Source organism: Chelonia mydas, chromosome 5, assembly GCF_015237465.2.
Source record: "Chelonia mydas isolate rCheMyd1 chromosome 5, rCheMyd1.pri.v2, whole genome shotgun sequence".
Taxonomy (NCBI): domain Eukaryota; kingdom Metazoa; phylum Chordata; order Testudines; family Cheloniidae; genus Chelonia; species Chelonia mydas.
In genome coordinates, this window is record NC_051245.2 from 94,226,485 (window position 1) to 94,245,525 (window position 19,041).

The window sequence follows — 19,041 nt, forward strand, 5'->3', positions numbered from 1 at the left end:
GCACTCATGTTAATGTTCTTGAGCAAGTTGTGTAAGTCTTTAGGACTGTGCCTGGAGGGCAATAAACTTTGCCGAGTGCATTTGTCACTGAACTGTGCCCATGGTCTGTCTCTGAGTAACATCAAGGTCTGCTGAATTAGTAGGCTGTGCTCTCTGCTCATGCTGGTAACACCGGAGCTCCAAGAACAGAAGCACTTAGCTGCTGTGACAGCTTAGCAGGCTTGACAGTGTTGCCATAGCAACAACATTCCTCAGCACTTGACAACATGAAGTGACAACAGTTTGACAGTCTCTCAGATACTTCCTAAACTTGCTGTAGGAGCACAACACTGTCAATACAGGTTCTTGTCTTTTGGTTTAGCAACAGCATTGCAAATGTTTATGGAAATGCTGGCAGGGTTAGTAGTAGCTTTCAGACATGAAGGAATCCAAATCTAACTCTTACTGTGTGACCTCCTTAGACAAACCTCATGCAGAGCAGTCTTAGACTGCACCTCCCAAGGGATCAGGATGCTGTAGATTCACTGTTTAGAGAAAGGTTTCAGAGTAGCAGCCATGTTAGTCTGTATTCGCAAAAAGAAAAGGAGTACTTGTGACACCTTAGAGACTAACAATAGTCTCTAAGGTGTCACAAGTACTCCTTTTCGTTTAGAGAGAGAATCAGTTAACTCACTCTCTGTGTATTCCCCATTTTGGAGTGGGCACAGATGCTATCCTCTACAAAGTTCCTTATTTTCAGAAAGACAGGCAAAGCTACAGAGCTTCCTCTGATCCCCAGTGAAGTTATCTCTTGCCAGAAGGATTCTCAGGTCATTCAAATGGTGGATGACTACAAGCAGATTCAACTCAGGTTTTATTATAGGAGAATCAATCAGGACAGTTATTGCCACAGATGCAAGCCCAGAGGGATGAGACGCTCATACAGGATTGAGGACAGTCCAAGGAATCTGGTCCAAACAAGAGAGCAAGTACAGCATAAACTGGCTAGCGCTCCGGGCAATCCTATATGATATCAAGGCCCTGCTCCCATATCTGGGCCCACCTCATGCTGATCATGACAGATGACACCACAGGTATGTCATATGTCAACAAACAAAAGGGAACAAGGTTTATAGTCCTTCAAAGAGAAACTCCTCCTGATGACTTGGGCAGAGGAGAATTTGCAGTCAACTTACTCCCTTGACATCCAATAAAAAGTTGAAAGTCACAGCTGATGGCTCAGGCAAAAGTTAGATCATTCAGAATGGGAACTACACCCCGTGGTGTTCCATCTATTGATAAAGAATTTGGTCTCCCAGAAGTGGATCTATTTGCCTCCCACCTGAATCACAAAGTTCAGTGCTCTTCTTTTGCTGTGGGGTCACAAAAATGGCCAAAAGACACTCTTACCTATCTTTCCTTTCCTCACGAGGATGCTTCAGAAGATCAGTAGAGAAGCAGCACTGGTAATTCTGGAAGCCACTGTGATGTTTTGGGGTGCTCTCAGACCAGTATGGGGCTCTGACACTGCCTTCCCTATTACCTTGTGGGAGAATTTGTGCTGTGAAGCTGTCATTCAGATCCTTGACACCAATAGCCAGACCACAAGCATAAGTTCTCACCTGGGCTCTCACCAGCCTAGTTACTACTTGCAGGGTGACACCAACAGCTCTTCTAGTCCCAAGTCTCTCCAAATACAATCTCCCTGAGTTCTTAATTACCAAACACTGGCACTGTTCCCCCCTGGTTTATCACCCCCAAAATCAGCCCTCCAGCTACCAGCTTGCATTGGCATATACATTCCACATTGTATCTTGGGATTGAGCTAGGGTGCAAAGTACATCTGTCACAAATAACAGGTTCTCTAACTCAGGCAGCTACTTAGAGTTAATTAAGAAGATGAAATTGGTGAAATGCACACAAACTTTGAGCTTTAGTTAATAAAGACAAATATAATTGAAATAAGAGATAAATTAATATACACAAGAATAAATACAATAACGTAGTTTCCTGCATTGTTCATACTTACAGTCTTACACTGCACATACTTACCACCTTATGGAGACCATTAGAAACAAAGATGGAAGGAAATTTAAAAGGAGATCACCCCAAGAGAAAGGTGCTGGGCCTGGCTTCCCACCTCATTGTCCCATGTCATCGTTCTGGTGTCCCAACAACAGGTCTGACAACCACATCATTTGTATACCTTTTCCTATTCCACCCACATATGACCAGGTCCAGATCTGACACGTGTCCAGGTCCATATTCCTGCACATGTGTGGTGTTCCAGCCAACCATATGTGGTATTCTGGCTAACTATAGTTAAACTGCTGACCGTTAATACCTCACTTGCATCAATTAATGTCCCAGAAGTTTCACTACGTCCACACAGTTAGCTCCATGGTTACTATATTACAAAAGTACCCTAAGAGGATACCATGTGTTCATGTGTGGTTTACCTGCTTATCACACAATACATTACTAAATGATCACAAAATAAATATTGCTAAATTTTATAACCATAGGTCAAGCAAGTATCATTTCATAACCTTTGGTCAAGCACATACTACTCATGCTGGCTTATGCCAACTGCCAGCTTCTAATGGGCTTCATTCTAAGCCCTTAATACTTAATGTTTAAGACCTATAGCCAAGTGTATTTTTCATAACTACATTCTTCTAGTTGCTATTACAGTTTCAAGAACTTCCATTATTCTTTCTATAAGCATGCTTAAGCAGATATGTTAAATTTTACCCTAAACTATAAACCCTCCAAGGTTGGGTCAGAGATCAATAGTCAGTAATACAGTTTGCAGACCAGATACCTGCTTGGTATGAAAATAATCAAAATGTTTATTTAATAGAAAAATCACAGATTCAAAGATGAAATAGTAAAGCAAAAGCAAACATATACAAGTTACACAGAAACATAAAGACACAATCTCAGCCTTTACACTTTCACATCAATAAAATCCCTTATCTAATAAAAATACCCTGATGCCTTTACACAGTTTCCCAGCATACACCCTAGCTATCACATTCATGGATCCAGCATTCATGGACAGTCACCCACCTCGAGACTGTTCCTCGGGTTCTGAATAAAAAAACATCAGTTGCAAGCTGTTTTTAAAAGGCTTTTTCTTTTCTATTTCCCCCTTTTGGCCCATGATACTCATGGTTATTCAGAGGAGGGAAACTACTTCTTGACTTTGATAGCTTGGGGGGATGTCTCAATGTTTTCCATTAACTCTAACAGAGAGACAAGGTGGGTGAGGTAATATCTTTTATTGGACCAACTTCTGTTGGTGAAAGAGACAAGTTTTTGAGCTTACACAGAGCTCTACTTCAGGTGTGGAGATTTGCATAAGCTCAAAAGTTTTGTCTCTCTGATCAACGGAAGATGGTCCAGTAAAAGATACTTCCACACCCACTTTGTCTCTCTAAAATACCCTGGGACCAACACAGTTACAACAACACTGCATACATTAACTCTAATGGTCCATCATTGTCTTTTCCTGGGCTGGACTGTTACTTAAATCTGGTTTCATGTAAACACCCAGCTTGTGAGGGCCACCCCTCCGTGCTTGATTGTTCACTGCCCGGCTGGGAGGTGTAGTTGGAGTTGTAGTGCAGATTATGAGTACAGTTTTCCATATACACAAATACACAGATTCATAATTTCAGTCTGTATACATATCTCATAATGGCGATCAAGTTCAGAACATTACCAGTTTTCATAAAAGACCTTACTTGATAGTACAATAATACAGTATGTAATCAGTTGCTTTAACTGCTCATTTTTGGGGTATAAACCTTTAGTTCTCCACTTGGGATGTCTGGCCCCTAGTTGTCACAGCTGCATTCTGGCCAAGGAGATCTTGATTCTCTGACCACCTTAACATAGTACAAATACCTCCCATGCCCTTTCCACCTAGAGGGGATATGATATTACAAAGTCTGGTTATGCATCAGAATCCAGAAAGTCTGAACCTAGGTGCCTGGTTCTTGAATGGAGCCTCTTGAGCCAAAATCTTAGAAGAAGTAATAGTCACACTTTTAGCTTCCAGAGATAAGTTGACTAACTCAGTGTATTCAGTGGCCTGGTTGAGGATTATCCATTGGTACCAGGACAAGGAGTTCACTCCTCACATTTGCATCAATACTACAGATTCTTGAATTTCTTTGAGATGGACTCAAGCTAGGCCTGGCAGTTTAGACTCACAGAGATCAAGTTGCTGCTTTGTCTAGCATCCTTAATGCAGCAGACAAGAAGTAAATTTCATCTTACCCAGATGTCCAGCATTTTTCTTATGAGAGCAACATTTTCTTCTACTTCCTTCTCAGTTGCACAAAGTTCTTTTATGACGTCTTACCTGGTTCTCAGTGCCATTAAGGGCCCTCCATTTGAACCACTCATGAAGGTGTATAATTAATTCCTAACCATTGAAGTGGCCTTTTTATTGTAATTATGTCTGTTCACAGGGTGTCAGAGTAGGGTGCTCTTTTTCTGGAACCTCAATATTCCACCTTCCATAAATCTGACCTTGTCTTAATACTAAAGATTAACTCCAGACTCCATAAAGCACAGGATATTGCTCTTCCACCCTTCTGCCCACCTCTGTTGACCCCCAAAGACAAATTGTGGCATACTTTGGATGTCTGCAGAGCTCTCAAAGGATATATTCACTGCACAGTTCAGATCACAGAGAGAAATGCTTTTTATGCTTTGTTATCTGGTGTCAAAGGGAAAGAAGGCTTTGAAATCTTCAGTAATTGAGCCACCTGGAAATGGTATCTCAGCAGCATAGAAGTGAGAAAGCATAACTCCATTTTCCAATATCAGAACTTGGTCCTCCAGAACTGCAGTCACTTCATGGGCCAGAAGACCTTACACCTCCTACAAAGAAATCGGTAAAGCAGCCACTTGGTCATCTGTCCATACTACCTTCAAATTCTACAAGCTGGACATCAGTCATGATTTGATGCTGCCTTTGGTGGTCAGGTGCTCCTTGCTGTAGTATCCCAGTAATTATTAGGAAAGGGTTATCCCTTTTACATCTATACATAACTGTATATAGAGGTTCGCCCCATCCCCTCCCTCAAATGGATACAGCTATGAAAATTGCAATGTCATGGATTTGAGGACCTCATTACAAATAAGAATAGAGAAATTTATCTGCGCCTTACCTGAAAATTTCCTTTGTTGGAGTAATGAGGTCCACAGATCCAACACATCCTGAGTGGGATGTTAACTGGGAAAAGATTTGGGATTATTAACTGGCACTCAACGTTATTTATTGAATTCCTTGATCTGCAGGAGTATTGTTCTTTTTAGTTTAATGCTTTTTTAAAAATTTTTTTTTACTGATTTGTGATTAATTCTTATAGGCTATGGAAGTGTCTCAAATGGCAGTGTCTCATAGGTGGAGCCACACCTCCCCTGCCTCTGATTGACAGGTTTTGTCCGCACCAAGGCTGCATAGAGCAAAGATCCAATGTCATAGGTTTGTGGACATCATTATTCCAAGGAGGGAAATTTTTAGGTGAGGTGTGGATATATTTCTTGTTATGAGTTCACTGAAGTTTGATATTTCAGTATTAGAACCCCATTTGCATTCTTTTTTTCCTTACCACAAGCACAGCTATGGAACATCACTAAGACCTTGCAAACTAGGGAGATTTATATGGCTATATGTATGTCTCAATGACTTGGACACTTTTATGCTATTCTCAGTAGGTCTCATTTTTTTAAAGTCCCTTTGTTTGTGAAACATTAGAACTTTCACAACAAGGTCTTGAAGACTTTAGAACTGAGTACTTTCTAAGGTGCCACCATGTCTAGTTTTGGTTATTTAAGAAACATGCAATGTACACGAGTGTGTTTCTTCCAGTATATTAGAACCTCTTATGACACCAACCTGGACCAGCTATTACATCTGATGCTGAAAGAATGGCAGATGGAGCTGCCAAAGCTAGTGATCTCTGTTCATGGAGGCATCCAAAACTTCAAGCTTCCATCTAAGGTCAAACAGGTTTTCAGCAAAGGGTTGGTCAAAGCGGCTGAGACTACAGGAGCATGGATAATAACAGAAGGCATCAACAGTGGTAATTCTTTTTATCTATCTGGCTTTTCATCTAATACTTGCTCTTTGTTTTTCTCAGACGTACAAACTTGAGGGGTGATACAATGTATTGATGTAATGCAGTAATTTGGGGTTACTTATAACACAAAATGAGAAACTATAATTTGGAAATAAAAATAAAAGAAAATAGATATTTTGAGGGTATAGTAGACATGGGTGTGTCATCAGGCTGCTCCAGTTTTGACCAGCATTCTTAATACTTTCTGTGAAAAAAGACCTGATCGTGTTATGCATGAAATAAGAAGCAAACTGCAGATCAATTGGAGTTGGCTGGAGTGCTTGACTTAGAATAGATTTTGATCTATTTTAGTAAAATGGTTAGAGCCCTAATACTGTATCAACTGCTAGCTATTTTGGTCAAGTGTTTGTTTTAAACAAAATTTCATTTATTTAGATTTCATTCAGGTTTATAATTGTGAGCATTTTAAATTACGGTGCTCTGTTAACTAACCTGTGAATGCACTGAAACTCCCTGAAGAGTCACTCTTTACATTCCTCAAATGCTGAAATAATCTTGTTTCTTTAGTTGTATTCAGTGTAGTCATCTCACTTAGGGAACATGCTGATCTAGGGGAAGCTCGCAATGACCTATGCTACCCTGCTATAGTGCAATATCCCATAATGGAAATGGCGATAATAATTAGATTATAAAATTTACGGGAGGGACTTTGCCATATCACTGAACTCTAGAGTAATTGTTCATAACATATAAATTATTAGATTAATTTAATCATTTTTCTGTTATCTGTAACGGCTCTGCAAACAGACTTTTTTTCTAACAGATTAGCTTTCTCAGAATTGTTGAAACGCTTTGTAAACACACACATTTCAGACAATGAGTTATTTGCAAACTATTCACAATGGGCCAGATCTTCTCATGACCCCCTGAGGGGTCCCAAACCCCAGTTTGAGAACCCCTGAGTTAGTGTAAATCAGTATAGCTTTCTGAAAATCAGTGTAGCAATGCTGATTTACACCAGTTGAGGGTCAGGCCTTTTGACTAAGGACTTGTCTGCACAGGGACATTCAGGGAAATTAATCCATATTAACTAAAGAAGTGAATTTGAAGTGGATTACTTAAACCACATTAAATCTCTGTTTGGAATAAACCAAAGGAGGGTTGGGAATACTAACAAAGTGAATTGGTGATGTTTATACTCTCATACCATTTTTATAGCAATTTTCCAGTTCTAAGTGTGCGTGCTCACTATTGATCAGGATCAGGTCTTGAATCACTGGCTGGCATTCATCATACTGTGGGCTGAGGAACTTTCAGTTTTGAAATTACTGTTTCAGTGTGTATTAGAAGAGGTTGAAAGGGGATAATAGACAAGGGAAAGAAAGATGCATTAGTTTTCTTAGCTATTCTATAATTCAAAAATCAGAAAAGGTCACAGTCAAGGTATTTTTTTATAATATTAAAATCATTTTTAATTGCTGTTAGTTGTCATAACTGCTTGAAAATTTGAAAGTGAAATGTTTCCTTATCCATTTTTTTTTGTTTTTTTACTCAAGTTATTTTATTAAGTGTAGAGTTTCTCCTGAGTGTGAGGCTGCTGATTTGTTATGTAGGACTTTTATAAAATAACAGGTTTCTTCTGGGTGAAAATATTCAAAAACAATTAGTTAATTTTGAAAAAAGTTCTCAAAAATTGGGACACATCAACTTTGATATCCATTCAAAGTTATTTAAATGGTTAAAAATAAAAATTAGATTCAATACTTTAAAAAGTAAGTCCTAAAGAAGAGATCCATTTTGACCTTATTTCTGAAAACACTTACGCTTAACATTATGCATGTGAATAGTCCCATTGGTTACACACACGTGTAATGTTAAGCATGAGCAAGTCTGGAAGAATGGGGCACTATATTATTGTGTCCATTAATTAAACCCTCACTTTTCCTATAATCCAGGGGTTCTCAAACTGGGGGTCGGGACCCATCAGGGGTCGCAAGGTTATTACATGGGCGGGGGTCGTGATCTGTCAGCCTCCAACCCAAACCCCGCTTTGCCTCCAGCATTTATAATGGTGTTAAATATACAAAAAAGTGTTTTTTTAAATTTATGAGGGAGGTTGCACTCAGAGGGTTGCTATGTGAAAGGGGTCACCAGTACACAAGTTTGAGAACCACTGCTGTAATCTATATGAAGTATAACAATAGTATAATTATAATTACACTTACATTAAAAATAACTACAGAGTAAAATAGATGATGGAAGCAACTTTGGAAGTGTTGATCACAGTTCTGTAGCAGGAATTCAAATGTAGAATAATAATAATGATGATTATCTATTTAGGAGTGTCCAGGCATGTGGGGGATGCACTGAAAGCTCATGCCTCTCAATATTTGAGAAAGGTCTGTGCCATTGGAATCCCTCCTTGGGGTATCATTGAGAACCAGAGGGACCTGATTGGAAAAGATGTGAGTAATTAACTTTTTGTTCAGTCAATTGTACAAGAGTCTGCCAGCTTTCTTATCCACTTGTTGGTTTCCACTGTATTGTATCTTAATTTTTGTTGGCCAGATGGGAAACTGCCATGCATCATGAAAGATGTAGTCCAGCCCATGGGGGGAATAAAGGCATAAAGCACTCACATTACAGGTGCCCATAAGGCACTATAGTAGCTCAGTCAAGTGTAGACCTGAAATGAAATGTTTGTTTCAATTTTTTCAAATGGAAAAATTGAAAATATTAGGAAAAATTTACTTTTTTCCTGTGGAAAATTTCAGTTTTGTAAAAAATACATTTTATCCTTGTCAAGGTTCCTTCTCCACTCTGAACTCTAGGGTACAGATGTGGGGACCTGCATGAAAACCCCCTAAGCTTATTTTTACCAGCTTAGGTTAAAACTTCCCCAAGGTACGAACTATTTTACCTTTTGTCCCTGGACTTTATTGCTGCCACCACTAAGCATCTAACAAATATAACCAGGAAAGAGCCCACTTGGAAATGTCTTTCCCCCCAAAATCTCCCCAAGCCCTACACCCCCTTTCCTGGGGAAGGCTTGATAAAAATCCTCACCAATTTGCATAGGTGAACACAGACCCAAACTGTTGGATCTTAAGAACAAGGAAAAAGCAATCAGGTTCTTAAAGGAAGAATTTTAATCAAAGAAAAAGTAAAAGAATCACCTGTGTAAAATCAGGATGGTAAATACCTTACAGGGTAATCAGATTCAAAACATAGAGAATCCCTCTAGGCAAAACCTTAAGTTACAAAAAGACACTAATACAGGAATATACATTCCATTCAGCACAACTTATTTTATCAGACATTTAAACAAAACAGACTCTAACGCATATCTAACTAGATTGCTTATTAATTCTTTACAGGAGTTCTGACCTGCATTCCTGCTCTGATCCCGGCAAAAGCAATACACAGACAGAGAGAACCCTTTGCTTCCCCCCCCCTTTCAGCTTTGAAAGTATCTTGTCTCCTTATTGGTTCTTTTGGTCAGGTGCCAGCAAGGTTATCTTTAGCTTCTTAACCCGTTACAGGTGAAAGGGTTTTTTCTCTGGCCAGGAGGGATTTAAAGGTGGTTAGCCTTCTCTTTATATTTATGACAATCCTAAAAAAAATATTGACAGCAAATTCCCAACCAGCGCTAATAGTATTAAACCCATAAAAACTTTGTTTAATGACAGTTAAGGATGACTTGGAATGCCCCACCAACTCAAAACCTAAAAAGTATGGAAATAACAAGTTAAGGGAAAATTCTCCTGCATTTCTTGCTGCTTTCATATTGTCTGCAACACTGTCAATAACTCACTCCTGCACTCCATAAGGCTTTCACTTCCATTTCCAACAGATACGAAAAAAAATATATATGCCAGCTTCATCAAACGTGCACTTTTGAGCATGATTAGGCCTCCTAAGTGCTATGGTAATACAAATGACAATAATAATACTACTAATAATTAATAATGCCTTAACATTGCTGAGGTTACCATTAAGATTTTGTGCTAGAGAGCAAGGTATCACTGAGCTGCCCGCCGATCCAGCGGGTAGTATAGACCTACCCGAAGAGAAGTTTTTGTGTTCATTTCCTAGGTTTTTTTTTTTTTTTTGTAGAGGGTTGGTGTACCTCAGTGGGTTGGCCCCTAGGGTCAAAGAGAGAAGGGGGAGATGCAAATGGCTGAAATATAAAACACCTGTATTTTGGTGTGTAACACTATAATTTACAAATTGTAGTAGTCCTTAATTACAAATATGTGTTATAGGATATTTTCTCATTGTGTGACTTAAATAAACTAGTTCTTTTTTAAAACAAAACTCTAAAAACAAAATCTGTTATATGTGGATATCCATAACAACATCTCAGAGAGGGGACAGCAGGGTTTGAACCCTTGTCCCTCAGTTTAAATCTCTATCACTTGATGTACAATAGTAATTGCTCGTGTCTACTTAAGGCTCAGCTGCTAGAGGTAGATTTGGCACAAACTTTTTCTGTGGGTTACACAACTGTTTGCTAGATAGCTGGATACCAGGAATGCTGGGCTATAGCTCTGGCTCTGGGCTAAGAGTATGATTTTGTGATTAGATAGGATATTCAAAGCACATTCATCGTGAAGGGCAGTGTGGCTGACTAGATAAGATATGCGCTGACATGTTAGAGCCCTGGGTTCTATTTCCGAAGTATCATTGTATAACTTCTCTATTAACTTATTTGTAAAATGAGGTCGCAGCTCATATTAGGTTGCCTTCTAGGACAGGGTTCATAACTGATATTTTATTAATCAGCAGATGAAGAGCAATATGTGGTGCAAAGCACAGAGTGCTATAGGTTTTTTTGCAAAGGGATCCCAAAAAAGTGAGATAATCCCATAAAATATTTTAAGAAAGGAACTATTTTGGAACTATTATTTTTTCTGTGTGAAGCCAATTTTCATCAAAACACCATGAAAAATTCAAATAGTGTTCAAACTTTACTTTGTAAGTTTTGTGTTTACCATTTTATTAAGATTTTTTACAAAATAAGCTGAAAATTCTGAAAACTTGAACTAGGGGGTAGTAATCAGTGACTCCATAATAATGATATCTTCCATTGACTATATATTACACAGACTTGAAGGTTTACTATTTTTTAAAGATTTCCATTCATCTAGAATTCAGAATGTAAAAATGGCCATAAATGAATAAATAATCTGGGATCATGTATATATTCTCTAAAATAATACTAAAATGGCATAGTTGTCTTTCACAATATAGGGCCAGACAGTAATACTTTTACTCACATTTGGTAGTTTTTTAATCCTCAAATTGACTTCAACGGGACTTGACATGGAGTAAGGTACTATTCAGTGTGAGTAAGCATACCACAGTCTGGTCCACACAGTGAGGCCAAGCAGCAGTACACAGAAAAAATAATTTTGGACATTGTTATTTTCCAGATCTTGATTCCAGTGTACTTTCCACTGGAGTGCCATGAATGGTGAGAGGATAGACCAGTTGTAGGCTCCCATAGAATGATGTGGAGAATTTTCCCCTAGGTGTGGTAGAAACTTTTACAAGTTTATCATGTAACAATGAAGTATATAAAAGTTAGGTCATGTGCCAGGTGACATTACTTCAGCCTCCTTTTGATTTTCTCAGGTGGTTCGCCTATATCAGACTCTCAGCAATCCTCTTAGCAAGCTGAGCACCCTCAACAGCACGCACTCCCATTTCGTACTGGCAGATGATGGGACAGTGGGAAAATATGGCAATGAGATGAAGCTCAGGAGGAATCTTGAGAAATACTTAAACCTTCAGAAAATACACACCGGTGAGTATTGTGATGTCAAATTTATCACAGGTTAAAAGATTTTTAAGATGCTGAGGACTTCCTGTGATATGCTGGGTGTCTTCTACTTCCATGGATTTCACTGGGAATGAGGATGGCTCAGCATCTTGAAGGATCAAGCCATAAATACTCAAAGGGGGAGGGGGGGAAGGAAAGGAACAGTTTTTTTTCAAAAATCACTAATGACTTTGGGTGTTTTTGATTTCCTAGTTTGGGACCTCTGTGATGACTCTGATATTACACACTGAAAATCAGACCCATTTAAAGTCTGTCAAACTGGGCACCCAAAAATTGAAAATGTTGACCTGGAGTTCTAGAAAGCCAGAGTAGAGCATGGCTTCTGTTTCATAACTCTTTATGACAGCACTGATAATTTTTTCTCAAATATTTACCAGACATTTATAAAGAGAAAAAAATGTCAAATACAGTGAAATTCACGTTTTGCAATCTCACTGTGCAATTCTTTTGCATTGCACAACTGTCATTTTTGTTGTTGGCAAACAGTGCAATAACTAGTTGCAAAAGAGGAATTGAAAAAATGTCCAATCAATCTTTTGTGTCTGTGAAATAAGCGAAAGGCAAGTTTCACAACTTTCATTTCCACTGTGGAATTGTTTGCACATTTAATACCTCAGTTATGTCTAAGTTAAAGACACCATCAAATAGGTATTTGTAGCCTGTGTAAAGTACTTATTTTCATGTAGTAAGACCATCATCGGTGATTTATGGAAAGCTTGATACTGGTCTAATGAGCAAATCAGAAGGTATGTTAGAAAGAAACACCATTAGGTCAATTGTAATTGCTAAGTCCTTGCTTCCTTTTACCTACTCACCTCTTATAAGCACAGAAACGTATCCAAGAATCTCTTGAATCCATTCATGTTTTTGTTTCCTGTTCAGTTTTAGATATAAAAAAATAGAATTCTTAATTATTGTGTATTAGGTTTTCATTTGCTATGTCCATTTTTGTTTACTGTACCATTACCCAACTACCAGCTATTTCAAATTATTAAAATCACCTCTCCCAAGAATACATAACATATAGACAATTTTTTTAAAAAAGCACCCGGTTGCTCATGAGTGTGTGCAAATATTTATATGCGTAGTCACTTTTTCTATGCATGCAAAAATTTTGCAAGCAAAACTCACAAGAACTGCTATTGCGGCCATGCAAGGGAAGGGAAGGCTTCTTGTGCCCCATTTCCTTCCTCATGAGTCCATGCCCAGGCCTGCTTATAATCTTGTGCACAGTTTCTCAATAATCTTTTGTTTTAATGGCAGAGTTCCCTTGAGACAGCCTTGAAATGCCTGACACAAGGTGGGAGAAATAAAGGCATTGTTTTGTTTTTATCAATTAAGACATCTCTCTCATGATTTCTATGAGATATTTTTTGTGGGTACAAGTTGACAAACCTATGTTTATGATGTGTACTGTGGGAGGGATAACTTTGCTGTTAGTAACGGTTGTGTGTGGTTTGAAACAGGAATGGGCCAAGGTGTACCAGTGGTTGGGCTAGTGGTGGAAGGAGGCCCAAACGTGATCCTAAGGGTTTGGGAGTATGTGAGGGATACTCCTGCTGTCCCTGTGGTGGTCTGCGAGGGCACTGGCCGAGCTGCAGATCTTCTGGCTTTTATTCATAAACACACAGTAGATACAGGGTGAGTAGCTGCAGGCTGCAACACTTTCTTTTTTTTTAATTTAATTATTGTGTGGTGGTAGTGAAAATGCCTATTTCCAAATCAAAGACAATTGTGAGAACTGTAGTGAAGTAGTCTTTGCCAGGAACTGCAGAGTTCTGATATCACCCCTGATGACAACCTCTCCAGCCCCTGTGACCTTTCCCTAGACTTAACCTCTCGGATGGAATTTCCCTTGTGATAAAAAATAGCAAGATTCGCACAAAAATAATGAGATTATTGTTAAATAGTTAATATATAAAATTTAATTTTTTGGTGATCCATTTTTTAATTTTTGGAATCCTCTTGCACATCATCAGCGTGTGTTTTATTTGAGACAATTAGTGTTACCCACCATCCTAAATATATTGGGCAAGGTGATTTTCGGCTGCTGCTGAAGGAGCTCTTATTTACAAATCTGCTTGTCCTCTGTCCAGCAATTAATTCTGTCCCCCCACAATCCCAACCCCCAGTAGGTCAGCCCACCCAGTCCCCATAAATTCATTCCCCATCCCCTAGCCTCTTAGTTCACCCCATGCCAGTTCAGCTCCCCCAGCCTCACATCTGCTCCTCCTGGGGTTCTTCACATTCCTATGTGTAGTCCTTGCTGGGCCAGGGTTAGAGTTGAAGGTCTCCTTATTCTGGAGTTAGTGTTTGAATGTATAGGTCTCCATGTGCTATGAATAGGGTTTGGGCCCATACTCTTCCCTGGCCAAGGTTTAGGTTGGAGACCTATGACTGCAATGGTCTAGGGCTAGGGTTGGAGGCCAGAGGTTTTCCAAGGTTAGGGTTAAGAACATAAGAATGGCCATACTGGGTCAGACCAGAGGTCCATCAAGCCCAGTGTTCTGTCCTCTGACAGTGGCCAATGGCAGGTGCCCCAAGGGAATGAACGGACATGTTATTATCAAGTGATCCATGCCCTGTCACCCCATCCCTGACTATCCTGGCTAATAGCCATTGATGGACCTATCTTCCTTGAATCTATCTAGCTCCGTTTTGAACCCTGTTATAGTCTTGGCCTTCACAACATCCTCTGGCAAGGAGTTCCACAGGTTGAGTGTGCGTTGTGTGAAGAAATACTTGCTTTTGTTTGTTTTAAACCTGCTGCCTATTAATTTCATTTGGTGACCCCTAGTTCTTGTGTTATGAGAAGGAGTAAATAACACTTCCTTATTTACTTCCTCTATACCACTCATGATTTTATAGACCTCTATCATATCGTCCTCCTTAGTCACCTCTTTTCCAAGCTGAAAAGTCCCAGTCTTATTAATCTCTCCTCATACGGAAGCCGTTCCATATCCCTAATCATTTTTGTTCCCCTTTTCTGAATCTTTTCCAATTCCAATATATCTTTTTTGAGATGGGGGCGACCATATCTGCATGCAGTATTCAAGGTGTGGGCTTACCATGGATTTATATAGAGGCAATATGATATTTTCTGTCTTATTATCTATCCCTTTCTTGATGATTCCCAACATTCTGTTCGCTGTTTTGACTGCCACTGCACATTGAGTGGATGATTTGAGAGAACGATCCACAATGACTCCAAGATCTCTTTCTGGAGTGGTAACAGCTAATTTAGACCCCATCATTATATATTTATAGTTAGGATTATGTTTTCCAATGTGCATTACTTTGCATTTATCTGCATTAAATTTCATCTGCCATTTTGTTGCCCAGTCACCCAGTTTTGTGAGATCCCTTTGTAACTCTTCGCAGTCTGCTTTAACTAGTTTTGTATCATCTGCAAATTTTGCCACCTTACTGTTTACCCCTTTTTCCAGATCGTTTATGAATCTGTTAAATAGGACTGGGCCCAATACAGATCCCTGGGGGATGCTACTATTTACCTCTCTCCATTCTGAAAACTGACCATTTATTCCTACCCTTTGTTTCCTATCTTTTAACCACTTACCAATCCATGAGAGAACCTTCCCTCTTATCCCATGACTGCTTATTTTGCTTAAGAGCCTTTGGTGAGGGACCTTGTCAAAGGCTTTCTGAAAATCTAAATACACTATATCCACTGGATCTCCTTTGTCCACATGCTTGTTGATCCCCTTAAAGAATTCTAGTAGATTGGTGAGGCACAATTTCTCTTTACAAAAACCATGTTGACTATTTCCCAACAAATTATGTTCATCTATGTATCGGACAATTTTGTCCTTTATGATAGTTTCAACCAATTTGCCCAGTACTGAAGTGAGGCTTACTGGCCTGTAGTTGCCAGGAGCCCTTTTTAAAAACTGGCTTCGCATTAGCTAATTAGGTTGGGGCTTGCAGGCTTTTGCAAGCATGGGTTAAGGTTGTGGTATGGAGGCCTGTCTGGGTGAGGGATAGAGTTGGAGACCATAGATGTCCGTAGGTTAGGGTTAGGGTTAGTGTTGGGACCCCTAGGCATCTGTGGGCCAGTATTAATGCTTGGGCCCATAGCTCTGTCCAGTCTATAGTTGGAGTTTGTGATCCTAGGTGTCACTGGGTTAATGTTAATGTTTGGGCCTATAGGCTTCTTCAGTTATAATTTTGTTTGGACCAGTCAGCATCCTTTTTCTAGATTTAGAGTTTGTATCATTATGTCTCAGAGATATTGTTATGGTTGAGACTAGGCTAGAGGTAGGGTTAGGGTTGAAGGCTGTAGCACACTCCCCATGCTAGCGTTAGCATTGGCCCCATAGTTCTGTCTAAGCTAGTATTATGGTCTGGAAGTATCCCCATGCACAGTTAGGTCTGTCAGGCTTAGGCCTCCTTGGAATAGCATTAGGATTGGAGGCCATAATTCTTCTTGTCTTGGGTTTGAGTTGGAAGTCAGTGGCCTCCCCCAGCTAGGGGTTGGAATTGGAGGTATGTCCAGGGTAGCATTAGGATTGGGTCCTGTATGGCTTGCTGTACTCAGTCTAGATTTGGGTCCTGTATGTCTCACTGGTCTAGGGTTATAGTTGGATCCTGTAGTCCTCACCATTCCAGGGTCAGGTTTGGTGTCTGTTGTCCTTTCTAGCCTAGGGTTGTGATTTGAGTCTGTAGCCTTCCTTGGGCTAGAGCAATATTTGTGGTTAGTGGAGGCCAGTGTTAGGTCACTGACCGTAACCCTAGTCCAGGTCCCTCTGGCAACCCCAACTCTAATCCTAGACCTAAGACTTCTGGTTGCTAGAAACCTGTAGTCTTCCTTGGGCGAGAGTTATATTTGTGGTTAGTGAGAGGCCTTCGGGCCAATGTTAGGACACTGATGCAACCCCAGCTTCAATCCTAGGTCTGACTTCTGCAGCTAGAACACGAACCCAAGGAGCTCTACTGGCTGTATGTCCAGTCCTATCCTTGAGAAATATGTAGACCCCATCCATAACCCTTGTCTTGTGATCTCTATGGGCACTGATCATGAACTTCTGTGGGCCCAAACTTCAAATGCAACCCTCTCCTGGGGCCAGCCGCCCACTCCATTCTTAATCTTTTCCTGGCCCAAACCATGATTGTGTCCCTGGCTCTTCACGGGCCCCCGCCGTAACCCAAGCCCAGGATCACAGATCAGTCTTGTCCCTGATGCTAGCCCACAAAGAGAAGGTAAGCACCTTCTCAGGCTGTTTAGTGTGGAGTAAGGCAGTAGCTTCCAACCTTGACACTAGTCTGGGTCTGCCTGTGGGCCCAACCTCTACTCTATCCCGAAGTCATCGACTCATTTCAACACCGACATCACTCCCAGGGATGCTTGCGGACTTCAGCCCCAATCTTATCCCTATGGACCTGTGCGCTCCATTCCAAGCCATAACACCATGGACATCTGCAGGCCCCAAATCTGACCTTATCCCTGGTGAGCCCCACAGGTCCTGCTCTGACCCTAATCTGCAGCTGTGGCCTTAACCCTGTTGTGACCTTCAGCCATGGCCACCAACTGACCGCAGCCCCAACTGTAGGCCAGGCCATAGACAAGCTTGAACCTTAACAGAAACTTACCCATAGAATACCATGTCCAGTACTGACCTTGACACTGATTGTGGGTGCTGGACGTCCAGCCAGTCCCAACCATAATACTCGACAGTGGCTAGCACTTGACTCCAAATCCAAACCTAGCCCAGGATCACCATTGGCCCTATCCCTAACCCACCCCCAGGGCCAACAATTGGTCCCAATCTTTGTTAATAACCAGCACCAACTCTACCCCCAGCCCTGTGTCATCAGCTGATTTTTCCCTAGCCCAGGGCCCCTATCTGGTCCCAATGCTCACCCTAGCATGGGGACTGCATCCTGTCCCAGCCATTTTCCTGAGTTGAGGCCCTCATCTGACCTCATCCCTAAACCTGATTTGGGGTCCCCATGCAGATCAAAACTGAACCCTAGGTCTTAGTTTCCAAGCATAATCCTGACCCCTCTCCACACTTTTCAATTCTAACAACCTGGGGCCCACATCTTCCTGGGTCTGACATCTGGCCATATTGTATCTCTGTCCCTCATCTGCAATCTGTCCCCAATTCTGAGCTGAGTTCGGGGTCCCCTTTTGGCCCCAATACTAAACCTAGTATGTTGTCCCAACATGCCAGGAGCCTCCAATTAAGGCCCACATCTGTGCCCAACCCCAACCTTAACTCAGGGCCAGCAATGCACCTCAAATCTAAACAAATGTGGATTTTTTAAAATAATTTTTATTTTTTCATGGGAAAATGGGCTTTTTTATAATCAAAAATGTTAATGAACAATTGTCCATTTTTGAAAATGTTCGTGGACTTATTCACAACGTTGTCATTATTTAAACATTTGTAGTATATATTTTGTTCTATATCTCTCTTTGATGTTGTTTGTTAGCTTTTTAGAGTATAATTTTTGGAATCATGTTTTCATATTTTTGGTAACTTACTTTTATATCTTTTTTGCCTGTTCTTTTTATTTTCTTCTCCCTCCCTTTCCTTTTTTTCCATTATTTTTCTTGTCATTAAAAAGAAATTAGTTAAAAAAACTTACTGGAAAATGAAAGGAGAAATGAAAAAAAGATGAAAAAAGATAACAAGAAAAAAACCCAGAAAATAATAAATGGAAAGTAAAATACCAAGCAACTTAAATTATGTTCACAAAATTTAATTAAAAAGGTAGAAAAAAATTTCAAAACCAAGTTTGAAATCTCAGTTTTTAATGAAATTGTTTAAATTTTTTACTAGCTCCATTCATAATACTTTTCAAACTAATTAGCTTTTCCATTGATTGCGTTTACATGGGTTCATAACATTTAAATACAGTATTAAACAAATATTTAATATTGTATATTGGTTATGTCCTGCCTTTGTTATGCATGAGTGGTGCTGTGAAAGGAAGGCAATATCGTACTGAAGACAAAGTATGCATTGCTGTATCCACTGGTCTACTCTGTTCTCACAAGTTTCTTCTGTCAGTGTAACATCTGAGAAAGAGATCAGTCAGGTGAGGCATCCTACGGTACAATTTATTCTTGTCTGTGTATTTATTTGTTCCTCA

The 19,041-nt window shown here is 40.0% G+C and overlaps 1 protein-coding gene across 2 annotated transcripts in view; it reads left to right on the forward strand.

Annotated features, from left to right (window-relative positions):
* Window positions 1–19,041, forward strand: part of TRPM6 (transient receptor potential cation channel subfamily M member 6) — a 115,844-nt gene that overhangs the window by 20,832 nt on the left and 75,971 nt on the right. For both annotated transcript variants that reach the window (XM_043547501.1, XM_043547502.1), the window contains 4 exons: window positions 5,870–6,083; window positions 8,421–8,545; window positions 11,718–11,889; window positions 13,392–13,566. In XM_043547501.1, coding sequence (XP_043403436.1) covers window positions 5,918–6,083; window positions 8,421–8,545; window positions 11,718–11,889; window positions 13,392–13,566 — 638 coding nt within the window. In that variant the 5' untranslated portion in view covers window positions 5,870–5,917. The remainder of the gene's footprint in view (window positions 1–5,869; window positions 6,084–8,420; window positions 8,546–11,717; window positions 11,890–13,391; window positions 13,567–19,041) is intronic.